At 45.8% G+C, this 27,329-nt stretch overlaps 1 protein-coding gene across 1 annotated transcript; it reads left to right on the top strand.

The window, feature by feature from the left end:
- The first annotated feature begins 1,699 nt into the window (after positions 1–1,699).
- Positions 1,700–25,920, top strand: doc2g (double C2-like domains, gamma). The gene is made up of 10 exons (XM_076145711.1): positions 1,700–2,087; positions 2,595–2,674; positions 3,295–3,369; positions 6,564–6,673; positions 13,687–13,813; positions 14,342–14,398; positions 14,927–15,051; positions 20,939–21,020; positions 21,335–21,431; positions 25,627–25,920. The coding sequence occupies exons 1-10, from the start codon at positions 1,700–1,702 to the stop codon at positions 25,764–25,766; spliced, it is 1,281 nt and encodes a 426-aa protein (XP_076001826.1). The 3' UTR covers positions 25,767–25,920.
- The last annotated feature ends 1,409 nt before the right edge of the window (positions 25,921–27,329 follow it).

Here is a 27,329-nt window from a genome sequence, read left to right as displayed (position 1 = left end):
GTGTGTGTGTGTGTGTGTGTGTGTGTGTGTGTGTGTGTGTGTGTGTCTGTCTGTGTGTGTGTGTGTGTGTGTGTGTCTGTGTGTGTCTAACTTGGTATTATCATGAAGGATGTTGACCTGTTTGGGAAAATGTTCACCACTTAATTCTCGCTGCTTTTGGATTTTGCCTCCGTTGTTTTCTGAAGATGATCTATGAAAGGAGCTTTAATGTGCACAGAATGTAAACTTAAAGACTGATCATGTGTTAGAATGCGCCTAAGGTAACTGATTCTACGATACAAATACTGTTGTAAACACAGTAAAAACTGAGGACTCGCCTCAATACTCACTTTACTTCAGGTGCTGGATGGAATCTATTGGTAATTTCACAATATCTTTCAATCTGAAGTGACATAATCACAATAAGACTGTTAGAAAGGTGAACGGTGTGATGTTGAATGCCACTTCGGCTGCCTCAGCTGTCAGGGAGAGACGGTAATCAGCAGGAGACTACTAACACAGCTTCATAAAGGCCAAATCATCATCAGACAAATCAGTCCTGAGCGTCAAAACCAGGAGCGCGCTGCGGAAATCACATCAATCCAGGCGGTCACACTTTGCCACCGGCCAACATGTATGGCACTCTGTTTGATGGACATGTACAGTATAGGGGTTGACAAGTGTTGCTAATTGGCTGGCGACTCCAACTCAGCCACGTTGGCTGTAGTTCACTTCCTAACACGACCACATCGACACCGAAGCAGCGTCAATGACATGCAGTGCCACCCGTGTGTGTTCTAGGATATTAGATGTACTGATGGTCGTTAGAAGGTCCACACGCTGGCTTAGGGCCGTTAACACACGCCTGTATGAGTGGTAAACAGGAAAAACAGGAGTTCCATCCCAGTCTGGAGGATATTTTCTTTATATAACCACCAAAATGGAAGCTGCCTCCTTGGGATAATAAAGACATGCAGACTCTGTGGGAGCGCACGAGACCTAACGTTTTCCAATCTCTTTTAATCACTGCGAGCAAAAGAGGAAACGACTCTGTTTAGTTTAACGAGGCTGGAGTTTGGTAACACTTACTATGCTTCATTTACTGACAAATATGCTAAGAAATGAGAAAGGCTTCAAACCGCTTTATGTAAATGTTGCTCAGGGGACCAACAGATGGAGAAGAGAGGAGTGAAAGAGAGAGATAAGGGAAGGATTAGAGTGAAGAGCAGATACACAAACGTGACATCACTTGTTAATACTTTACAGCCGTAGTTTTGAATATTCATTTGAAAGGACTCGGTGTGCTGACTCGCCGCGTGAGTCACGCTGGAAGCACCAAAGTTTTCTGTTTCAGCTTTTAGGGCAAAGTTAGATTAGATGATGGAAACAAGCATACTGTGCGTCTCAATGTCTTATGTTTATGTCGACTCGCCTGGAGGAGCGCTGACCCACGCTGAGCACGCGCTAGAAATGCTCCAAAGCACCCAGAAGGTGGAAAGTTGAGAAGTTGGCGGAGGCGGAAATCTATGACTGTGTTGTTTGTACTTTCTCTCTCTCTCTCTCTCTCTCTCTCTCTCTCTCTCTCTCTCTCTCTCTCGCCTCTCTCTTCTCTCCCTATAATGATCTAACTGTTGTCCTCTCTGTCTTTCCCACAATGCTCCCCTGTCCACGCCCGTCACCTCTCTCCTCCGTCGCCTCTCAGTCTTGTTCCACAGCACACATGAGTGTCTCCAAACCACCCCCACCCCCCTCCACCTCCCACCTGGCCATCCCCCCTTCCTCCAACTCCATGCCCTCCTCGTCCTCCCCGTCTCCCTCGGCGACGCCCCACTCCTCCGCCCTGCCGCCCCCGTCCCCGGTCAAGATCTCTATGCAGGAGCACTTTGCCATCAACGTGTGCCCGGGCCCCATCCTCCCCATCCCACAGATCTCGGACTTCTTCCCCCGTTTCCACGACTACCCCTGCACGCCGCCTCCCCCGCGGGAGAAGAAGATCCTGAAAGAGGAGACGTTTAATGGGGAGACGGGCGGTGGCTTTAAGGAAGGGGAGAGGAGGCTCGACAACGATGGAGAGAGGGAGGAAACGGCTGACTCTGATGATGAGGACAGTGAGTGTGAACTCAATTTGCGCTTGTTGTGCTCTTTTGTGTGTTTGTGTGTGTGCGTGTGTGAGGGCCGATTGTGTTTATCCATGAGAAAAGTATGAGGCAACGAAGCTGAAAATGAACACTCCCAATCTTGAAGCCATGGAGGTAGAGAGTCATCTTTTATGGTCAAAGAGTTTCTGCATCCTGGCAAGCACAACATATGCTCGCTGACAAACCCCAAAGTTAAGCATTTTTCTAAAGTGTGTGTCACTCCCACTCTCTATGACACAGCATCTCGGGTGATTTATTAGAGCATAGTACAGCTCAGTCTGCAATTTCTGCTCATTTTCCGACAGTAATCAAACCAGACAGATCAATTCATATTAGGCAGTGTCATGTTTTTAAGGGGCCATCTGCTGCAAATATGACTCAGCCCGTGTGTGTGTGTTTGGGGTTGGGGGGGTGGGGTATGTATGTGTGTCGGTGGCCAGTAATTGATCAGCCTGCTGTGGTGTGTGGTGTTTTCAGCCTACCTGGGGACGCTGGAGTTCAACCTTCACTTCGATCAGGAGAACAACTGCCTTCATTGTACCATCCACAAGGCCAAGGTACACACTCTTCTTCATCAACATCTTTTGTGTTTGCGTGCGATTTTGTAATCCTCCTCGAGGGGCCGCCGAGCAAACATGGCTGACCAGGTGCTGACAGTTTTCACTCAGTCTGTTTTCCTGTTTGTTTGTCAGCAGAATTACTCCGATCCATATCCAGGATTTGTTTTTTTCACTTTTTCCTTTTAACCATGGCAATATTGAGCATTTAAAAACAAAAGCAAAAGTTTTTCAAAGGCTCTGGACAAAACATAGGAATCATGAAACCCACATCTGGTGCTTTGGTGTTTTCAGACCTGCTCAGCCTTGTTGGAGGTATGCACGGTCATCACTGCCTCACTGTGTACTGTCACGTGCTGGAAATTATGTAAATCCCGGCGAACTCTTGTGCTGAGGACACAGAAGAGCGAGTTAAGGAGAGTTGCAAACAGCGGCATGGAAAGTGGAGCCAGAGGCAACGCAGAGATGTGACTACTGTAGCAGAGCTCTGTCATATCCTCTGTCTTCTTCTGACCCTGTCAGGAGTGTGAAGTGTTTGGGGGCAGGATGACATCTCCTTTGACATTATGTGTGTGTGTGTGTTTGTGTTTGTGTGTGTGTATTTGCGTGTGTGTCTACAGGGACTGAAAGCCATGGACTCCAATGGGCTGGCGGATCCATATGTCAAGCTCCATCTCCTCCCCGGCGCTAGCAAGGTCACTACTCCAACCTTTCCTCAATGCAATTAACGGTACATGCTGCACACTTGGCCGCATGTTGTGTCGCCAAGCTTGCAGCGCAACATTTACCCTCTATTACACAGTGAAGACTAAACAAAAACAAGTATTTATTTTTTGTAAATGACAGAATAATTTTGCGTGTCGTTTATTCTTGCTGACCCTTGTTGTTCACGTACCATGAAAGGTCACAGAGTCGCTCGCACAGATGTGACATGGCAGCAGCTTCATCCGCCGTGTCATTTCCAGCCATCGAGCAGGGAGCAGTTTTGGTTGGTTACAGCTTAATGTGTTTCAGCCAATGCTCGCCTTTATCAGGCACAAACACGTTCCGGTCTGATGCGCAGCTCTTGTCTTGCTTTCAACTCGAGCAGAGGGGACGATAAGACAACAACGGCTCGGGAAGGAATGCAACCTGTTGTCAGCCATTTTGGCTCAAGGTTGACACCAAATGAGGTTATGATAAGCAGGCAGGACGCCGAGCCGGGCGGGTGAGTCTGAGGTCTAAGGTGCTAACAATAACGACGTCTGGGGGATTTTTTGTCCTCCAGGCTTCCTCTCCCGTCGTTATCGCTGTCCTTTCCCCACTTTCCACTCCTATCTCTATCTCTATCTCACTATCGCGCCGTGACCCTCAGTGACCTTGAAATTCCAACAGTGCAGACAGAAGGGAGACAACTGAGAGGGAGGAAAAAGGGGGGAGAGAGAGGGAGGGGCGGAGCGGGAGGGAGGGAGGGAGGGAGGGAGGGAGAGACAGATGAAGGGAGGACAGCAGCAGGTGGTTGTCATGGAAACAGGGAGGATTGTTACACGGCTCACGTCAACGGGCGAGTGTTGACGGAGGGGGTGTGGGTGGGGGGGCTGGAGGGGGGGGGGGAGCGTCAGTGAATAGGTAAGTGCCTGTGAACCGCCGCGTGTTCACTTTACACGTCACTTGATAGAAGCGGGAACGTGGTCATGAAGACGACACACACACAGCCACACACACACACACACGCTTCTACATTCTCCAACTCAGCGTCCCAGTGTTGCAATATTAACATGAAAGGCAAAAGGGTTGAGTTTGTGCCAATGATAGAGTTGTTAAAGCGCTCTCTCTCTCTCTCTCTCTCTCTCTCAGCGACTCTGACGTCCTCTGTATTCGGCACTTATTCATGCAAGCACGCCGACTTGTGATGTCAAACACACACGGCAACACATGCAGCGCGTGACCTTGCTTATACACAGACACATGCTAAATCTTTAGTCACAGTCACACAGCGATGCGTGTGGTGATGTTTGTCCCAGTGATGCTCCCTCCCTCTCTCTCTCTCTCTCTCTCTCTCTCTCTCTCTCTCTCTCTCTAACACACAAACACAGCAGATCCCTCTCTCGCTCTCTCTCCCTGTCTTCCTCTTTCTCTCTCAGTCATTGCTGGTGCCTCTGTGATGGTCGATGAAATTTTCATGTTCCCCCTCTCCTGACTGCCCGTTCCTAATCGCAGGCGCATAGAGAATGAGATTTGTAAATCATCCGCAGCCTGCTTCAGTTCATTCACAGATCTGTCAAGTATGGATACAGACAGAGAGAGGAATAAGCAAGAGAGGGTCCGTTCAGACACATGGGGGAAAAAGAAAGAAGAGAGAGTATGATGGACAGATGCATAAGCAGTGGGGTGATGGGAGGTGGAGGAGGGGTGTGTGTGTGTGTGGGGGGGGGGGGGGGGGGGGGGTGATGTGAGCTCAGAGAGTCGTCTCATTGTTTCGCTTCCTGACAACTCGCCACAGTCACTAAGGTGAGATGGTTATTTGCGTCTGTGAACGAGCCAGACAGACGCACACGTATATAGCTGTGCAATACACACCCTGAGTCGTGACTCACTCGTGCTCCACTGCCGGCGCACATTAATGAATCGAACAAACGACGTGGATCGGAAACACTTGTACCTCTCACTGGGTGAGCGGCAGCTGACTCGTGCAGATAAGGCAAACTTTCCTGCCAGAAAAAGGGATAAAAAAGAGGAGCGGGGGGGGGCAGGCAGAACAATGGGGGAGAGGGGGGGAGAGGGGGTGGAGTGTTAACATTTGATAGCCCTGAGAGGCAGAGGGAGGAAGCTGCAGCTGGAGAATCTTCATCACTTTGCACAGCCACGCCTCGATTACAAACAGCCAATCAGGACGCTTCAAGTTCAGCTTAAATGACATGTGATCCCGGGAATTCATCTGCAACTGCACCATATGATCAGAAGTGGCTTTAGGTCCATCTCCATACACAGGCGGTGTGTATGTGTGTCACTCTAACACACACACACACACACACACCATCTCTCTTTCTCTGTCTCAGGCCTCTCCTCCACCAATCAGTGGTAATCATTCACAGCTGTAGATCGTTATACACACCTGCAGCTTCCTGTCCTTGCTGTCCAGATAAACAGGGACTGTCTGATTTGGGCTGTGACCTCTATAGCAGTTGTGAATGTGTGTATGTGTTTTTGCACTCGTCTGAACTTTTTATTTTGGTTTCATTAAAGGTCAGTTCAGTTATGCATCTGCTCTGATTGCTCCTTTGTATAAGAGTGAATGTGTGTGAGTCTGTTTGTTGGAGCGCCAGGGAAATAGTAATATTTTAATGACAACTAAATAAATCAAAAGAAAGCTCTGAAAAAAAGAAACTCAGACGACAAAATGGAGCCACAGCCCAAAGGCAAACGGAGGGAGCGACGGCTGCAGACTGTATCGATGGAAAGAGTTTGGCGGAGCTCCTGGGCATTTCCTCCCCCGGAAGCTTTAATTTTTCATGCTGATTATGTTGCGCATTTTAATTGGCTGCTAAGTTTGTGTTTGAGAAACTGCTTGTTTGCGAGTGTGGCAGTTGTGTGTGGGTGGGGGAAACAGACGGACAGGTGAGGTGAGGGAAACCTCACGTCCTCTCTCTCTCCTCTACAAAGTAGGCAGCAGATGTCTGTGATTTCCTGAGAGGCAGAGATAAATGATGTTTCCCTGCTCTTTATCGCTCTCCTTCGGTCTTGATCTTTCAGTGTCACTCACTTCCTCACCCTTTTTTCAGTCCCTTTCACTTTCCCTTTACGATCTGAGGTTTGTTGTTCCCTGGACTGTCTTTACATCTCTTTTTCTTTCTTTTGATTGTTCCCTTCCCGTCCTCACTTCCTTCTCGCCTCTGCTCTTTCACTGCAGGCAAACAAGCTCCGTACTAAAACCTTGAAGAATACCTTGAACCCAGTGTGGAATGAAACGCTGGTGTATCACGGAATCACAGCGGCTGACATGACCACCAAAACTCTCAGGTAGGTATTCAGCTATGAATGTCACGGTGGTCTGCAATTAGCACTATTCCCCAGGCAGACAAATGACCAGTTTATTAAGCCGGGGATGAATATCCATGCTCCCAATTCTCCGGTGCACTGCCGACAGCTGTCTGTGCTTCCCAATGGGCTTTTCCAGGTAATTCATTATTGCAGCCAGGCATCGCCAGCCAACTGTTCCAGTTGCCGTTGCTGCAGTAACAGCTCAGGTGTTGGCTGTGTGGTGAGTCTCTGCACCCGTTTTCCCAGAATGTTCTCCGTGTGGACGGATTGAGGTCAAGTGTAGCCATCTTGGCCCAAAAACTGTGACGCACTCATGTCATGACACATATGTAACATGTTTCAGAGGAGCATGTCGCCTGTGTACAATCTGTGTCAGTTTGCTCAGTCGGTTCAAGGGGAAGGTCGGCGTTGTTTTTCCTGAGGAAACACAAAGACACATTTAAATGAGCATGGACCCAAACACACATGTATCTTATCTCAACCACACACGGATGTGGGCAGGCAGGTGTGTGCTTATCCTCTTGTGTGCACGTCAAGGGCAATCACTGACAGGGAAGAACATGCATGGCTCGTCCTGCACATACACACATGCACAAACATCACACGTCCTTGAGCTCCAACAAACTCACACGTTCCAAAATAGCATTTACTCTCTCTGCACAGATGCACACACAGCAGCATGAGGAGAGACCCGTTAATCTAGAGGAAACCCACCTGACCTTTATCCAAGGAGAAATGGAGAGAGCCCACAGACACAAATCGGCATGGGGGCTCTGGGTCGACAAAACCAGAGGGAGGACAGTGTACAGTGCCAAGCAAGGCATGCAGAGAGAGAGAGAGACAGAGAGACAGAGAGAGACGGAAAGGGAGCGGCTGCTGCCAAGATCAACACAGGCAGGAGGAGGAGAAGCGTGAATGATGTCAAGTGACAGTTTGGGGAGGCTGCGAAAACGGAAACGAGGGAGGCCAAGATTGAGGAAAATGACAGAACAGAGGCATGGAGAGAGACCAAGGGTCAATTGAGAGCAAGAGAGAGATTGGCTTGGAGAGAGTAGAGAGACAGTGAGATGGATGAGGTTATGAATGAAGAAATTCGCTTTACGGGGAGAAAAGAGTGTAAGGGGGGGTAGGGGGGGTTTCACACAAAGGGGAGCCAGAGAGCGAAAGAATGAGGACAGGGAGAAAAATGTCACCCAGTGAAAATGAGGGAGTGGATGAAATAGTGTGTGAGAGCAAGGGGGAAACCAGTGTGTGTGTGTGAGAGAGAGAGAGAGAGAAAGAGAAAATGTGCAGAACCTCCCTGGACGTGCTCAGACGCCAGCAGGACGCTCCAGCCAATAAGGAGGCTGTGTTCTCATTGCACCACACGAGGCAAGACACAAAGCAGAAACACAGAGGGATCCCCAGAGAGATGTTTACTGGCTGGGTTGTGCTCCGCTACCATCCTGCCCCACTGGTACCAGCAGGGTGCAGTGAGGGGGGGGATGCTGTATTCTTTCATCGGTGTATGCACTGCATAGCGGGAAAACTCTGCCGAGACTCTCCACAGAGCCGCCTGGAGGCCTGCGAAGTGCAACGTTAGATAATGGAGAAACAAATGCCTGCGCTGGTAGGTGGGCTGCTGCAGTCCCCAGCTCAGTTTGAAGGAGTTGGACTGCACGGACGGGGAAAGTGCTTCTTTTAAAGCCGTGTTTTAATTTAGGCAGCGTTTCAGACATATTTAAGGCGTCTTAATGTTTGGCAGTGACGGCGATAAAGGTCTGGAGCACTGCCGAAATGTTTGACTCGTTAAAAACGCCCTCGTCTCAAGTCCATCCTCGTGATTTATTCTTACTGTCGGGACAAATGCTAAAAAAGAGTAATGTGTGCAAAGTGGAAGGACAAATTGTTATGTTATTCGTTCATTCCTTTATGGTTACAAGGACGAGACGCACTTAAACAGAGAGGAACGGCAAAGTGGAACAGCTGTGAAATGGCGCGGGTACATTTACTATCTAGCAACATGTTTGTCAGCGTCCAAACTTTATCTGCAGGGGCCACTGGAGGTCCAGCCTGTTATTACGGATGAACCAGTTGAGTAAACTCACAGCTAACGTCTTCAAGCCAGACGTTATGGTTGGCTACTTACGGGCTAATCCTTTAATTGTGGAATTAAAGTTCACTGAAGTGTTCATGTCTTGATTAACAAAATTGGAACACACCTAAAAAAAAAATCACCACTCCAATGTTTTCACACCTCTGTGGTTCAACCAGACTAGAGATAGAAAGGACAGACGGAACCGATGGGACAGAACGTTTGGGCCGGGTTGAACAAAAACAAACTCTGGAAAGATTTTGTTTTGGTGTGAACCTGAACTACAAGATTGATTGATATTGATTGATCAGCGGGCTATTGGCACATGGGAGGCAGTGGCTCAGTGGGTAGTGCTTCCGCTTGGGAACCGGAGGGTCGCCGGTTCGAGCCCCTGCTGAGGTGCCCCTGAGCAAGGCACCGAACCCTCAATTGCTCCCCCCTCTGCGAAGGGTGGTAATGTAATGTAAGTCGCTTTGGATAAAAGCGTCTGCCAAATGCTCGTAATGTAATGGCTAACGTTAATAAATGACGCCTTCGTTAGCCTTCAGGGCAAATCAAACAAATCCTGGTGAAAAGGAAATAACCTATCAAGCTTACCTTCATCTTGTCACACCTTCAGTTCAATTCAGACAATTGGTACAGTCAACGTATTGGATACAAATGTCATGCAGTGATGTGACACCAGGAACATAGCATGAGCGCTAGCCCCTACACGCCTAGCAAACCCAAAGCACAACTCTGCCCCAGTGTCCATAAAATCTACTAAACCAACTTACTAAAACACTTATTTGTTTCTATACTTTATTCCATAGAAACAGAGCCAGTTGAACCTGTGTGAGCATCATGTCCACACTGCAGCTGATGCAGCTTGCTAACTAGCTAACTAGCTAACTACTTGAGAACTTTCAAGCTAGTTAGTGTGCTTGGTATGGTGTTTGATAGCATGCTAGCGAGCTCAGCAAAAGCTAAATGTAAGCCAAGTATTTTTTGCTTCATAATGTGCGGGAATTAAGATTTATTGGGGTTTGCTATCAGCCATCTGAGGCCAGAAGGTTTTATTTATGAAGTTTCTTGGACCTGTAGCCTCATGAATTGCTGCTATATTGCCAAGATTATGATGCCGAGACAAGTATTCTGAATTTGTCTTCCCATGTTATTTAGCTATATGTGTGAAACAAAACTGAAGCAATTAGTAAATACAGCATTGGTAAAAGTTCAAAACAAATGAACTACAGATCTGAAAACGGCACAAGTGGATTTATTTCGTTCCAATGGCAAACGTTTTGATGTCAATGCGCAAAATGACTTGTCCAGTTGAATGATTTCTGCAGTGAAAGTGATGTAGACGAGGGCCAAACTTTACTCAGTCTTCATCACATTCAGCAGTCGGTGCTTCTGCCTGTGGATACATTTTGTTTAGAACCCACTGACAATGATGTAGGGCCTCAATCCGGTCCCTCATTTGAGTGACACAACCCATGTCTCTGCGTGTTAATGCACAAAAATAGAGGTGAATTGTACAGCCAAGCATACCTGAGAGAGAATTTCAATACATGAGGCCTTTGGCTTTTACCACTAAAATAATTATGAGGCTGCCGGTTAACAGAGGAGAGATAGAGCACGTGGAGGCCAAGATTGGGTATTGAATGCCTCAGGTGAGATCTATGTGTTAGTGGAGGAGAAAAAAATGAAAAGGCGAGGGTGATATTTTTGCTTAGTTTTTGTGGACTGGTTTGTACGCAGCAGGAATCGCCTGTTCTGAGTTGATTGCATGTAATTACTGAGGAAGTTGTCAGCACACTGGATCAATGCTCCCTAACTCTTTATTTAGCGCAGTGTTTTTACATTAGGCCTCTATGTGATTAGATGAGAGCGTCACTCTGAAATGCAGACATCTTCAGAAATAGTCTATCTCTTATGGTACATTTGTGGATGTGCATAAGTTACGTTGCCATACAGACACATTACATCATTGTACATCTTCCACAGGTCTGAACAGTATTAGTTGTCTGTCTTCAATAACAAGTTTATGTCTTTTCCTAGTTGATTGGAGCTATTTTATTCATCTTAAATACAAATTAATTTGTTAGAGCATGCAAACTAAATCTGTCACTGAACAAAGACAATATTACATTAAAATCTTGGATAGACGACCAAAGCATGCAGATATTTCATTTTTGGTTAGTCCTCATAAAAGCCCAGGAGAGCGAAAGTTGATACTGACATAATATACAAAGGCAAAGCACCGTTCACTCAAACAAATTACATAATTTCTTTGAACAGTTTAATTAATATTTGGGAAAATCAATTAATTTCCAAGTACAGGATTAAGCTTTTAAAGACAAATCCCTGCAGCATGGGATTAAAAATAGAGCACAGCAGACTGGAGGCTGGCTGAGTTTTGAGCTTGAAGAAATCCTATTCAAAGTCTCTAAACTGTTCCATGTTGTCATACTGAGGCTCTAATTAAAATATGCGAGATCTAAAAATATCCATTTCCACAGCAAAAGTTATTCTTGTTGCAATGAAAGTCAATTTCTCGATGACACACACTCTTCCTGCTTGTTACAGACTGATGAGAGATATTTCACAAGTACAGCCGCCACACATGAGTACTAAATCTCAGCGGTATAACCTAATGTAACGCATGAGGCTTATTTTTATCAGCGACTGTATCCTAAATTTGGCGACGTCGGCTGAACAGATTCCCTGAGCATCTGGTGTGAGGAAAAGGAAGAAGGAGCATTTGCAAACACAGATGAGAGCTCGGGTGTCTATTGGTGTCATATTTCACCGCGACGTTCATGTCATCACAGCCCTACATGTATGTCAGAGGGAAGACACATAAATCATCTGACAGTACACAGTTGTGAGTCAGTTCTTCCGAGGCCTCGGCCAGGGAAACTCATCGGCTCAGAGTAAAAGCCTGAGAACAGCATGTCAGACGTCCAAAATGTCAGAGGGGAGGCAAATTTATTTATGTAGCACAGTGCAAACACAAAAGCAATTCAAAATGCTTTACACTAGATAAAATGTCTTAAAACCACATTTAAAAGACAGAAAGAACAAAAAAAAGAGTGAAATAAGATACAATAGAAATAATGTGTACTCAAGTGAAATAATCTATAGTTCAGATGTTTAATTTGGTTATATTAACAGCATTGCTATAAAGAAACTCAAGATCTCCTACTAAAGGCGACCCCAGTAGCTTTGAAATGAGCCTATAATCGTTAATAACTTAGATTGCTTTTTTTAATAGAGGCTTTATATCTGCAGTTTTCCAGACCTGATAAAAGAGACGTGTTGACTATCTGCACTAAGTCTGAAGACACACAGATAAAAAGGTTCCTTAAAAAGCTCGTCGGCTCAGTATCAAGACAGCAGGTAGAAGAAGATAGAAGAAAAAGTTTCAATCTTGCACAACTTGCTTCAGAGTTTTGTAGTTAATGGGATCAGAGTCTGACATTTTAGCGAGTGGCTCAGGTACTTTGAAGAAGATGGAGATGTCTGCGGTTTGTCTAATCTTCTGAATTGTGTTAATGAAGGAGCCAAACCCATGACAGCACTCATTAGAGAGGAGTTCAGTCTGTCAACAGTGAGTAAGGCACATGCATTATGTTTGTTTATGTCAATGATATCAGAGTGTGTCTTTGTAAACGTTCATAATAGACCTCAAGGTTCCTTTTTTACGCCATCTGGTCTCAGCTTTTCCACATTCTGTTTCTGGCATTTCTCAAAGGTGCTTTAATCTTTCCAGAGATTGTTTTAATCCTGACAGGAGGAATGGCATCAATATTTTGTTGTGATCTGGAGATTGAAATCATCTGCCGGATACATTGACACAGGCTGGAGCTGCAGTCAGATCCATTTAAATACGCCTGATTGCATAATTCCCTGGTGTTCTCTCAGTGATGCGCCGTTTGGTGATCACGTCAGATGTCAGATGGGTTTTAGCAGGGAGGAAAGAAAACTCTAGAGTGATCTGACAGTGTGTGGAGTCTCTCATGTGCTGGGAAAGACCAAAATGATATACAGAATATATGGAACAGGAAGAGAGGAGGAGGTGTATGTGTGTGTGTGTGGGGAGAGGGAGGAGAGGAATAGAAAATGAGGAGAGAAAGAAATCAAGAGCAGCGACCATCTGCCTGGGGATATGAGCTCAGAGAGAATATTGTAACAGGTGATGGGCAGTGAAGGCTCCACTGCAGCCCGGCCGATGGCGTGTTCACCGGTCAGTGAACATCACCGTCAGTCAGCTGGCAGCAGAGTGAATAAGAGCGCTGCATGGGAAAAAATATGTGTGACAGAAAATCCATTTAGATTCAGTTGTCTCCTTTTGAAACACAACCAAAGAGACGGAAAAACAGAAATGGGAGAGTTTAATTCAACAGAGCTGAGACGACATGAAGGAACTGAAATCAGTCTCCTTTCACAGTGGAATAACAACCCCCCCCCCCCTCCTCCAAAAAAAAAACAACAAAAAAAACGTTACCTTATTTAGATGATCTCTCTCTCTTTCTTTACCCTTGCATGTTTCAATTGAGCCCGAGCAAATGAGTCCCCGCTGCAGTAACAGCCATTAGGAAAATGATTGGAACGCACCTTCCTCTTTAGCAAGTGCACAACTTGTCATCACTCATGAGGTTGTTCATTTGGAGGAGCCGTTGCAGAGGGAGGCATTAGAGAAACTGATTGACTGCTCAGCTCCGCCGCGGATAGACGTGGAACCAGCTCCCTTCAAAGTAATGAGGGGAAAAGAGGCGGCAACTTTTCATTTACTAACCTGCCTCCCTTGTGCACGTGTGTGTGTCTGTGTGTGTGTGTGTGCGTGTTTGTGTGTGTGTGTGTGTGTGTGTGTGTGTGTGTGTGTGTGTGTGTGTGCGTGTGCGTGTGTTTGTCTGTGTTTGTGTGTGTGCAGGCTGTGTGTGTGTGACATGGACAGACTTGGCCGGAATGAATTTATCGGAGAGGTGAGAGTTGCTCTGAAGAAACTGAAAGAGGGAGAGAACAAACGTTACAATATGGGCCTGGAGAGAATTGCACAGGTAGGTGTGCGCACGTGTGTGTGCATGCGTGTGTGTGTGTGTGTGTGTGTGTGTGTGCACATTTGCGCTATATACAAATAAGCCAAATGTGTTTTCATTGGACAGATAAATTAAGTTGTCCTTCATTTCGATTGTGAATGTGTGCCTGCAGGCTTCAGTGCATCGATCTCGAATTCAACATTTTGTCGTATTAATAGATATTCAAAGATGTTCACCTCCCCCCCTCTCTCTCTCTCCCCCTGTCTCTGTACCTCTCCCCCCCCCTCTCTCTCTCTCCCCCTGTCTCTGTACCTCTCCCCCCCCCTCTCTCACTCTCTCTCTTTTCCTCTCTTTGTATCGCCCTCTCTCTCTTTCTCTCTCTCTCTCTCTCTTCCTGTCTTTGTATCTTTCTCGCTTTCTTTTCCTCTTTGTATCTCTCTCTCTCTCTCTCTCTCTCCCTCTCGCCTCTCTCCCCCCCCCCCCTCTCTTTCTCTCTCTCTCTCCCTCTCGCTCTCCCCCCCCCTCTCTTTCTCTCTCTCTCGCCATCAGAATAAGGACGGCAACAACCAAACAGTGGAGCAGGGAGCAGTCGTAGCAGAGGAGGAGGTAACGCCTCATCATCATCATCATCATCATTATCAACGCCATCATCGCTATGGTTTCTAATCTTATTATGAGCCTTTAGGAACAAAACATGGTTGATGTTAATTTCCTGTTACCTGCTATGCATCTAATGACTTCTCTTATCTTTGGAGAAATCCTATACCTTCCTATTTCATCACATTAAAAGGAATTGAAATCTAATTAATGAAGTGACTTTGCCCTTCTTCCTCAGTGTCTATATGGTAACTTTAATAACAAATTACACACAGAGCTGCCAATCAAATGTTTCCTTCTCAGGGGTTTAGAGCTCGCCCCTAACATGAAAAGGAGTTAAATAAATACTTTATCTCTGGGTGAAAACAGGTATGAGACAGTACATTTGCATTTCACGGTCAAATCAAAGCCGTGCAAATAAAAACTGCTGCAGGGTTTACCACCGTGAACTGAATGAACGGGGGAAGTACGACTGTATAAACAGCTGCTGTGCCTGACAATATTATTTTTTGTGTGTGTGTGTGTGTCTCTCTCCAGCGTGGCCGCATACTGGTGTCACTTTGCTACAATTTAGAAAAAGGTTGCCTGCTGGTGGGAATCATCCGCTGCGCCCATCTGGCCGCCATGGACTCCAACGGATACTCTGACCCCTTCGTCAAAATGTAAGTCACGTGGGCTGCAGCACGAGTGACCCTGTCTCCTACAAATAACGTACATATGCTGTTCTTTACGCAACTATACCACACCAGAGACTTACAATATGTTCAATGGCCGTGTTTCGTGCAGATGGATCAGACGGACGTTGAATAGTAAAGTGTGGATGAGCATCAGGAGTGATTTGAGGGAAGGATACTGAAGGAATATCCAATTGAAAATCTCTAAGCACTAAATACGGTGCAGATATGTTCAATGCCGTCATGTCTGACTTTGGAGAGGCTATGAGGCATTAACTGTCTTCCACCATTGTTTCATTCCGGGGCTATGTTGGGCCGTGAGCCTGTGGCAAGATAAAAAGTGCTCTGCTGGACTGACTTAGAGTCTTTGTACCTCTGGCTCAGCAGGGCCTGGCTGACCTCTCTGAGCAGTCTCTCCAGCCCGAAGCGTTGAAAGTACCACGTCCTGACTATAAACCTCCGGGTCCTCTATCTGAAACACACAGAGTGTACCCCAGACTGAAAGCTGAACTAAGTGAAAGTCTTAAACCTTTTTTTAGATTTGTGCTCCTAAACCTGCAAATGTACGTCTATCTTAATGGACCCTACCAGCCCACTCACCTCCACGACTCATGATTAATTGATATTTACACAGACCCAAAGGACACTACCCACCCCAGGCTGCTTGGCTGTCTTATCCAAAGCCTTGATTATACTTCCAAAAGGACACAGATACGGTTAGCAGCGGACACGTACGCAGAAAGCCGATGCACACGCGGTTCTATGCATGATACGTGTGTGTGTGCGTGTGTGTGTCGGCATACGCAGCTCACCGCTTCTCTGTGCCACGTATTGTGTGAGATCAGATCAGCTGAGTGTGAGGGGAGAGAGAGCATCTGTCTGAACATATTTTCATCCTTTCCCACAGTTTTGTGTGTATGTGCGATTGCCACTTTCAGGTGCAACCAGGTCCACACAGTCGCAAAGAAAGGTGAGCGTTAAGTACACAAGGACCTGAGATATGAGAACATCGGCTCTTGTAAGCAGATGATGAAATGTACTTCACGTGGATCCTCCTAACCCTGCAGATGTGCAAAATGTCATCTACCTCCGGGTTTCATGGAGAAATGGAGCTCAGATGTGTGACCTATTTGACAAAGGCTTTCAAATCCACCCCACTGACATCAACATTTACAAACCTCCGTCATGAAAAATAGTCCTGCCTTCTTGGAAACATCCATAGAAATGAACCCAGGAAACCATCAGCTTGTTTTCTAGCCCAGTGTGTCCCTAATGGGTAGATGCACTGCAGAATGAAAATGCCTGCTAGTAGTAATTTCTCAAAAATATGGGCCCGTTTCTTGATTTGTGTTCATTCCAAATCACACAAGGAAGTGGGGTAAATTAGAATAAGTCCCTGAGGGGGAGTGGAGCCACATGAGCGTGACCAGAGCGAGTGTGACTGCCTGCGAGGGCTGCAGCCTGTGAAAAAAACAATGTGCCTCAGCCATCAAGGGAGAACAATATGACTCCAGGGATCCCGAGGGACACTGGGGAGTATGAGGCCGGACCAGGCCAGATTAGCCTCACACATAACAGTTACTAGTTTACTTACTATTACAAACGAGGGACAACATGGGGATAATGAATAATGAAAACACTCCATAATTTAAGTGTTTTATCGCCTTTTAAATTGAGGAAGTCTGATGCTGATCATTTGCAGTATGTTGGCATTCTCTACTTTCTCCCTCTTTGTTACCCGACGCACAGACTGAGCTGTTGTTGCCAAATGAACAAGCTCGTTTATTGCAAACGTGGGTGAAATGTGTCCTTTGGCAACAGGAAACTAAACTACTTTTGGAAGATGTGGCAAAAACTGGATTGAGTATGTTAAGTTAATACGCCCCAATGGTCTGATCCTCTGCAGTAGGTTTACATTAAAGACTGGCTGACTCGCCCAGTGGATGGTAGAGAGATTGGGAGCCGCTTCTATGGGTTGAAACGCACCGAACACGTGCGGTGGCTGGATTTACTGCAGTGAGGAAGATCTCCTCCGATGACATTCTCAATATTTTGCAAACGTGGGGAATAATGAGCAGATTTTTATCCATTCTCTCCAGCACGCTTGATATTTAGAAGGGCGAGCGCTGTGTGCAGATGAGCGAGACAAAGTTCACATTCTAGACTTGTAAAAAAACAAAGGAACAACTCTATCCTGTCCTCCCGCGCTGATACTCCTCTGCTTTCTCCCCAGCTATCGATCGGTCCCTCTTCTTTTAAAGCAGTGTCTTGTGCTTTATCGGTCTGTTTTGACACACTGCGATGGAGTTCAGAGACAAATGACCTCTGCACCCGCACTGTATGATTGTTTTTTCCCCTTTCCACTTCGCCCCTCTCTCTTCTTCAGCACGCCGTGTTAATTCTCTCTTCCTCTTTTACGCGATATGCTTGTCTGCCCGCGTTTGCTGATGTTTCCTTTTAGTCTTTTCTTTGTATTGGTGGCTGTTTTTCCACCACTAGCGAGTTTTGTATACCTCCCGGCTCAGTATGCGGCCGTCAGGTTGAGTTTGTTGTTGGTGAGTTCAGCCGTAGAGTTTGTAATTAATGCTGTGGACCTTCCTGTAGAACATTAATTAGAAAAAGGTCTTTTGAAGGCATGGGTTAATTACATCTGTAATGTGAAATGGGTATTTAAGGTAAATGTACTGCTGGTGATAGTGAATTAGATCAATGTAAACAGGCTGAGTCCGCATTAAAGTCATAAATTAATTTGCCTAGCTGCCCCGATGACGCACCTCATTGTCAGGGTGATGATATACTGCAGCTGGAAAATCAAAAATTCGAGTTCGCCGTGTGTGTGTGTGTGTGTGTGTGTGTGTGTGTGTGTGTGTGTGTGTGTATGTGTGTGTCCAATGTGCTTTTACACTCAATCCAGTGTCTCAATCTTTAGAATCCATTCAAACCAGACAGGCTCATTTGTCTCCCATTTAAAGTAACAAACAACCGTAAAGATGAAAAGACTTTTTATCATCTGCACTTCTGTTATTCTCTCTGTAGCTGCTGCCAGAAAAAGCTGAAGGGAGAAATAAAAATAAAACATGTTAGATATTTCATGCTGATGAAGCACAAAGCTACATGAGCACCTATTCTCCCTCTTTCTCTGTCTTTCTCTCTCCCTGTCTCTCTCTTTCTCTGTCTCTCTCTTTGTCTCTCTTTCTCTCTCTCTCTCTTTCTCTCTCTCTCTCTCTCTCTCTCTCTCTCTCTCTATCTCACTTTCTATCTCACTTTCTCTCTCTCTTTGTCTCTCTCTCTGTCCCTCTCTCTCTCTCTCTCTCTCTCTCTCTCTCTCTCTCTCTCTCTCTCTCTCACGCTCTCTCTCTCTCTCTCTCTCTCTCTCTCTCTCCCCCTCCTCTCCCTCTCCCTCTCTCTCTCTCCCTCCTCACTGTAGTCTGCAGATTTCTTCTCTCTCTCTAGTTGTCACCTTTATTCTCTCCCACATTGTTTTGCATCTCTGTATCGACGCCTCTCTGGATTGCTTGTCTCCACTCTATGTTTTTCTTGTTACTTTTTCTCTCGGCTTCAGCTCACTTCCCTTACTCCTTCCTTTACTTTGCTGTCTCAGCTTAGAAGCTCGCAAACTTTTTTTTGTACTTGACCCACATCGGGTTGCTTTAAAATTGTAAAGTTGTACCCGATAAACAGTTTATTTGTTTTCAAGAGAACGGAGGCAGAGATGTAGTAGCTGTAATGACATAAAGGGGTCCCTGGAGCAAAATGTCAGGGATTCTTACTATATTAAGGTTGCTGGTTCACAATGACTGATAGAATCCTATACAACATCCCTGCAACAAACATCGGTGAAGCCCCATCTGTGCGCAGGATAACAGAAAGGTGTCCATACGGTTGCTGAGTCATTTTGAGGCAGTATTGACCTTTTCTATTTTAGATTGCATTAAATCACAAACAGTCATGAGCCTGTTATTTGGTCCAAACCTCCTCACTGTGCTCAAACAGCTCTAAGTGCAAAAGCTAATAATCATTATAGGTCAGTCACAGTTCAGCTGTAAAAAAATGAAACTAACCTGATTGATGAGACGGAGCTCCATAACAATTCTACATAAAATGTTTATTTACAAAAATATATTGATGTGTTTAGTTTGTGGCATTCTGCAGCAGACACTCACACACCTTTGAGGGAAAACAGCTTTAAAAATGAGGCGATAATCCTCCATATCTCTGTTGTCCAGCCGTCCTTGTTATCTATTATTCTTCACTTTCAGTTAATTTTGCTACTGTACTGGACTACTTACACTACAATTGTTATAGATGTTGCTGTGGAATGGCTTTCTTATTCTGGAAATTAGAGCCTTATATAGAATATGATTTCCACAGCTCAGACTGAAATGTCCTCTGGGTGTTCAGCTGCTGGTCAGGCATTTTTACTGGCCTGCTTATCGCACTTGTTCCCAACCTCTTTCCCCTCTTAACTTCCCTGTCTTCAGAGGGCATTTCACAGTCACACCGGCGTATCAGCGACTGGCACGTTAGAGGATAGACGCTCATTATCTTACAAACACTCTAAAAGCCCGTAAACATCCAACAGAATGCGTGCTTGGCAATAAACAGTAGGCTGTTGACGTCACGAAACTGGATCAGCACTGAGTTTGTAATAATGTCGGTACACTGAGTTTATTGCCAACAGCGATGTCTGTACTTGTATTCTTCACTTCATCATCTTCGCCATCAGAGCGTCAGATTGGCTGCTGACTGAGGAGTTGCGTATTATTTCTATAACTTTTGACGCTGTAAGTTCTGTTATAATTGAAGGAAACCAAATAGATGGTACTGAATAATATAATAATAGCACATATACAGTATGTAGATATATATTTTGGAGTACTTTTTAGCTGTGGTTTAGTTTTTGACTGGGTTGTTGGATGCTTATGAAATGAAACTATACATGAGGAGTAGAGCCGCAGTCTTCAGAGGAGATGAAGAGAGTGGATATGAGTCACAACTTACGTAACTCTATGAATATGCGTTTTTGTCCATATGGAGTAGGAAGACTGACATCATAGTGTTTGTCTCTTCTAACCTCAACTTGACACCGATAACGTGGCATCATGGTGAAAAAGTGGCAGTTGCAGCGTTACTGGACAGTTTCTCAAGCATGTGTGCCACTTCCTCGCTTTCTATCAATCCCTCCTTCTGCCCCGTCCCCCACCTCCACCCGTCCATCCCTCGCTCCCTCGCTCGCTCGCTCCCCCTTTTGCTCGTGCTGATTGCAGCTCGCCTGTGACAGCCCCGAGCCCATCTCATGCATCAGCTGTCAGGCCAGGTTTCATCACTGGAAGAGGGGGGGGGGGGAGGCTGAGCGAGTGAGATATCTCACCGCCTGAACATCTTGACTCTGAATTTATGCTGATGACGACTACCACTGCCCTCTAGCAATCCTTCTGTTGGCTTCTCGTCAGAGCGTACACTCCTCCAACATCAACACGATTATGATCTTGTATTACTCTCTCTCTCTCCCTCGCCCTCGCACTCTCTCGCTCGCGCACTCTCCGACTTTTGGACTGCAGACTTTGTGCTTCTGCCGCTCTCTCACTCTTGCTGCAGGATGAAAGTCATAGATAAATCACTTTGATGTTTTAATGAATGTTCTCCATGTGTATGAAAGGTAAAGTACATCTGGGGTCCCCTATTGTAGAAACATTAGAATGACAATCCTCCAGTCCTTTTCTCCTGCACTGCTTTTGAATGTGCTCCATCTGCAGTCAGTACATCCATTCTACTCTGTGTGTGATGATGTGGATGAATACAACCTAAAGAGATCCCACGTCATTCATATTCCCTCTCTCTCTCTCTTTCTCTCTCTCTCTCTCTCTCTCTTCAGTATGTTGCAGCCTGATATGGGGAAAAAGTCCAAGTACAAGACTACGGTGAAGAAAAAGACTCTCAACCCCGAGTTTAATGAGGTACAACACAGCCCCTGCTCTAGAAACACCCGCAGAAAAAAAACATACACTTTAATCTTGCCATCTGCCTTGACTTCACCACCACCACTCTGTTCTTGAGTATTCTAAGCCATGGATGAGCACAGCAATTAAGATTCCCGTCAGATCTGTCAGCACTTTGAATGTGTTCTCAGCCCTTTCATTAGGCCAGCATCAGTCAGAATGTTTTCCACAGTAATGCCCTAAATTATAATTTTAGGTCTTTCAAGCTTTTTTTTGTTTGTTTACGAGGCACTAATATAAATCCTCCCTCGCATGCACCACCACCTGCACAGGAGTTTTCATATGACGTATCCTTGGACCTGCTGGCAAAGAAAACCCTGGAGATCTCCGTGTGGGACTACGACTTGGGAATGAGCAACGACTTCATAGGTAGGCAGAGACGCCGAGCGGGAACGAGTCCAAACGAGGAGTGCAGAAAGGAAAGCGGCAGTATAGGAGATGAGTGAAAGGAAAACAAGTGTTTAAATGAAAGCAGCGCATTTGTATACCGCATAAAAAGCAGGCCGAGTGTGGGAGGGGCTGGGAGATGAGGGGCAATCATCAGGCTTCAGAGGAGTGAATGAGCCAGCAAATGGGCCGGGGTGAGTGGGAAAGGAAGCGGAGGAGCGACTTTAGAAATCAAAAAGGAAGCCATTTTCTCTGGGTTTCATGTCAGATGTGTGCTGCTTTGTGACGCTGCTGAACAGCTTTAGTGTGTGTGTGTGTGTGTGTGCGGTGTGTTTATCACAGCGATGGAGTGCAAAGAAGCTACATGAATGATGGGGAGCTGGTGGAGAGGCACAGAGAGGATGGATTACCAGCACCAGAGCTTCAAGGCCTTGAGATCAAAGTGTGTCACTCTGTCATGTGTGTGTATGTGTGTGTGTGTGTGTGTGTGTGTGTGTGTGTGTGTGTGTGTGCGTGCGTGCGTGCGTGCAGGGGGGTGGGGCTGTGTGTCAACTCATGTTTAGATGTGTGCTGAGTTATTAGCCTTATGGGAAGAAGAGGCCATCAGCCTAACATAAAGGCCTTTATAGGGCCAGATAACTCCCTGCACCATTATCATTGCAGGTTTACGTACAGGCAGTTATGTTAATTGTTTATTGCTCGATCTGGAAGAAAAATGGCGCTGAGACAAAGACGGATGCAGCAGAACGGTTGATAAAGAATCTGAGCGGAAAAACAATCCGGCCACTCTTGTATCTGAGGAAAGGAAAGAGCAGAAAGAGTGAAACGGCGGCGGCTAATAGACTCAGCCAAAGATATATAGAGCATGTCGAGCTGTAGAAGGTGAGATCCTGCAGATACACAAGAAGGAGGAAACTGGACAATAAGACAAAAAAAGAGAGGAGAAAAGTAAACAATTGCACACAGGCAATAAATAAAGTGGACTTTTGGGAGACACTGATGGATGTGGAGAGAAACTTCATCTCCCCTCTGACTTTGATCTTCTTTAGAACAAGTTCGTCGTAAACATCCGATTTTATATGAAGTCAAACGTGTGTGATATGAAATCAAGATGAGAGATTCTGAAGCATTAGAAAATCAAACATTAAGGCTTATTATGATTTGTATGAAGGTTACTAAAGCACTTATCAGTATTACATTTTACAAATTGACTCACACTGGAGAAATTCAATAAGACACCACACACACAGTACACACACTAGCACCCACAGGGACTGACCATGGATGAGAACCTGTACAGCAACAGTATACAAACGAGTCTGAAGACATTTGTTAAACATGCCTGTTGAGCAAGAGAGTCTCTAGCGAGAAACTGCATGACAGCAGACTTTGATCACATGACCTCGATGACCTTGTACTGTTTTGAATGGAAACTCCTATAGCCTAGACTTTGTAAGCAATCCTACATTGCTCTGAGGACCAATAGAGCGAGAGCGCCGCTGGGCTGAGATCGTCCTTGTGATTGGTTTTGGAGAGCAGACGAGCTGAAGCAGAGCCGCCGCTCCTTCATTAGGCCGTGTAAACAAAGCCTGAAAGGTTCCCTCAGTGTCATGTGGAGATAACACACGCAGATGGAAGAAGCATGATTTGTCAAGAGCCTTTGTATTTACACAGAAGTTGAGACGTGAATCTAAAGTGACAACGAGCTTCCCTGTGTGTGTGTGTGTGTGTGTGTGTGTGTGTGTGTGTGTGTGTGTGTGTGTGTGTGTGTGTGTGTGTGTGTGTGTGTGTGTATGTGCGCAGCTGGTGTGGGAAGCAGGAGTGTGAGGAGAGGGAGGATTTGTGAGGGTAAAAATAAGAAGAGAACAGGGGCAAACCTGTGCTAACGCCTGCACACACCTGCTCGCCCGCCTGGCCCTCACACGCATCGCCTCCTCCTCCTCCTCCTCCTCCTCATCGCTCTTCAGCTCCTTCACACGCGTCACTGCTGGTAACCGTTCGTTTGTCACCGGCGCCCTGCAGGCTCAGGGAACACTGCATCGATCTCCGTTCAGAGTAAAGGGGAGGCGTACGTGACAAAACACTGCCGGTGATTGCGAGGAAACTCTTTGGATGAGTTGGCCTCTGTTCTGTGCGCTGTGTGTGAGAGAGAGAGAGAGAGAGAGAGAAACACTCGTCTTCCTCTTCCTCCTCCTCCTCCTCCTCCTCCTCTCCCAGCAGCCTCTGTGTCTTAGACCGTGTTTAATGTCGGCCGCAGATGAGTTGCACATAAACAACCGAGCCTTGTGTGCTTGTGGCTGTTGTTGTCTAAGTCACCGTGAGAAAGTAGCATTGCTAAAATACCGTGTAAAAAACTTCACACTCCATTAACTGCAATCACAGCTGAGGGACCGGCTGGGAATAACCCCATTGTGACAGTGACCTCCGCCTACTGCCTGCACCCACACACACACACACACACACACCTCCGCTCATTTTCACCTGAGTCATTTCCTGCCTGTTTGCATGTCGTCCCCCCACCCCCTCCATCAGTGAAGCCATCTTGACCTAAACCTTTCCCTCATCTGAGTCCTCCACCATCTTTCTTCTTCTTTGCTTCTCTGTATTCAGGTATCTGCTTCCCCATTTGTTTGTTTACTTTCCGATCTGTGTGTTTGTGTGTTTGTGTGTGTCCCGATGCCGGTGTGTTGGCTGTCTCGCTCTTAGAAGAAATCCCAAAAAATAGAAAATCTCCCCATTGCACTTCATCATGTTCATTACTTGCAGTTACCATATTTGTCATGTTGTCACTTGGCCGTGTTTGTCACAAACTGTAATGTACTGAGGAGAAAGAGGAGATTCTAAATTCTTAGCAGCAGTCTTTTACGAGGCTGCTGTCATCTGGCGTTTGGTTTGATGAATGATTCATTTTATTCTCCTTTTAGGATTAAAAAGTAACTCTTCCCGCTGACGTATGATTCCTCAAAACTACACTGAAACTACAGCAAAGTTGAATGTTTTGAGTGATGGATACATTCCTAGATTAAGTTTGATGGAGTAATTACCAGTTGATGGAATAGTCTGTCTCTGTCTCCTGCATTGTGAAGGATTCCAGCTGCAGACGTGTGGCCTTTTCCTTCACCGTCTAGATGTTCTCCCACTGAATTCAGTTTAAACTTCTCAGATGTTTCTCCACCTCAGGCAGCTCTGTAGCCAGCACCTCCTACTCTCCCAGGACCTGCTGCTCCCGCTGTGGGAGAGCATGTGAGGACTGAGGGCTGTATTGAGCCTGCTGGCAGACAGCTTTCTCCTGGTCACAGACCTCAGGTGGAGGTCTTGTCATGTCAGGAGCCACTCAGTGACTTTGTCAGCTTGAGTTTTTTTCCCACAGCATCCCACTCACTGATGTTGGTTGTCATCTTCTTCAAATCCTCCACTGTTGTCTGCAGTAGCAGAGTGGAGGCACTGAACCTTTTCACTGGGAGCAGCCCGTCGCTCAGCTTTGCAGCGAGTGCATCAGGCTGCTAAGTGCTGACCTGCCGGTCAGCTGCTGAGAATAAATCTCCAGCCTGAACAGCATTTAATAATAAGAGCAAGCAGGAACCCATTGGACTCAAGCTGTAAGACAAACCTGTATTTAATCCTACATTGTCAAACGAATAGTCTATAAATCATCTAAATGTGATGAAAATGATCCGTAGTTCAGTGTGTAATCCACTAACAGTTACAGCAAACTAGTTCTATTTCAAAGGATCAGCCATTCTTAACCATTGTCTCCTAGTTTTGGTTTGGTTTTGCATCCAAATATAGATACAAATACATGCATCACTTTAGAATGATAGTGCTCAGCCCTCGTGGTGTTTGAAACATTCCTCCATGTGGCTTTGCAGAGGTCCAGAATGATCAATGACCTCTAACTACTTGAAGTTTCCTATCTAAGAATTAGAACTCATTTTAGAATCCTTGACAGTTCATAGAAAAGTATAAAGAGGCAGAAATCTGTGAATGAATCAAATCAAAGGTTGGTGACATAACAACTCGTGATATTTGGAGCATTTATTCGGCCAGAGGGAGGAAACAGAAGCAGAAAAGACAAATGATCGCCTGAATCACAGCGTCTTAAGCCCTGTAAAATGTCTCTTTGCCATATGAACACTGAGGTGTTGACTCTGTCTGTGTGTCTCTCTGCTGTTATCAGGTGGAGTGGAACTGGGCATCAATGCAAGCGGACAAAGACTCAGACACTGGTTCGAGTGTCTCAAAAACAAAGGGAAGAAAGTGGAATACTGGCATACGCTCACACAGCAAGGAGCCCCGAGCAGTGACAAACCAGACTAGATGACACGTAGACACACACGCACACGCACGCACGCACACACAAGACATACAGTATGTGCATACACACATGCACAAACACACAAAGACCTGTCCACATGCACTAACATGCACACGCACACACAACTGTTTTTCTCATTGAAAGACGGTTGATGACAAAGACCAAGTAATGCAGTACGCGTAAAGGTTAAAACATGCAATAATGATGAATAACGTTTAAAATAAAATGTCAGATAATGCCAGTAATTGCAGCACCATATATTAGTATACATTATTCGTACTAATAATAGTGACGGTAATAAGGTGTGATCTGAACCCAATCGTAAAGGTGTCCTCATTAAAGTGTCGAGCGTAACAAAACAACTCACAAAATTGTGCTTTCAAACTCGTATTGTGGAAGTCACTCTCACATTTAGTCCTTTGAGTTTACACCTAAACAACAGAATGGAGCCCGGACTCCGAACTCATTCAGTGGCAGGAGTGAACGGCGTGGTGACTCATAGCGTGATTAGTACACATACAGGGGGTATTATGAAAGGATGTTCCTATTTTGTGGTTGTTGATCTGATGCAAAACAACACACCATGTTATAAAGCACAAAAGAGACAGTACCTTTGTACCTTTTACTGTTTCAATGTTCTTGCTCTGATGTCTTTCATGACCATGCGGTGACAGTGACTTTCTACACACCACCATATCTGATGTTAAATGTGCCATCACGTGTGTGTTTGTGTGCATGTTTTTGTGTGTGCGCGTACCGTCGCGCGCATGCATGCACACACACGGGGCTATGGGAACATGAGTGCCTACATTTTGTCTGTCTGTGCAGTATGTGTTGATCTGTATTCAAGTCATGTCCCTCCTCCAAACGTCTTCATCCACGCTCCAACTTCAGAAGCACAGAGGTGTGACGGAAAGAGAAGGGATGAGAGACGGACATGAGGGAACGTCTCACGGGCGGGAGTGTTCCTGGATGGATGGCTTTTAGTATGCAAGAAATCTTGATGTTTGACTTCCGGCCCTCTGCAACTGAGCATTCCTGATAGAGGGCGAGAGTTGGGTCAGGAGCTTTTTGGAGGCGAAATTTGGATCCCAATGCAGTTTTCAGGAGGATCTCACCCACTGAACCACGACAGCTCCTATTGTGCTCCAACCCAGGCAGATGATGCAACACCTTCTTTTTGAGAGGCAATATCTTGCGCTGATGCGTTAACATGTAAATCTAGGGATTGATGGTCTAATAAAGCGGCATAGGGATGTGCTCGCTGTGAGGGCCTAAAGAAAACCAGGCAACATAAAAGGAATTCAGTCTGTATCAGCCATCAGAGGGTCAATGGCTTGACTCATCCAATGATATCGGAACTAAATGTCACAGCTCTGTTGGCCCGTATTTCATCCTCTGGCTGAAAGATCAAGAGATCATTGGGGAACAAAAAACAAGAAAACAGCCCTGCCTGCTGAGACGAGCCTGCAGAAACACAATGGAGCCGCCCAGCCGTGTGAAGGAAGATCATGTGGTAAAAAGGGATCACGGCCTGGAGAGAAACGCATTCAGGAGCAGTGGGA

Source organism: Genypterus blacodes, unplaced genomic scaffold, assembly GCF_046128005.1.
Source record: "Genypterus blacodes isolate CSIRO-AG114 ecotype Tasmania unplaced genomic scaffold, CSIRO-AGI_Gbla_v1 ptg000030l_1, whole genome shotgun sequence".
NCBI classification, from domain to species: domain Eukaryota; kingdom Metazoa; phylum Chordata; class Actinopteri; order Ophidiiformes; family Ophidiidae; genus Genypterus; species Genypterus blacodes.
This window is presented reverse-complemented; position numbering and strand designations above follow the sequence as displayed.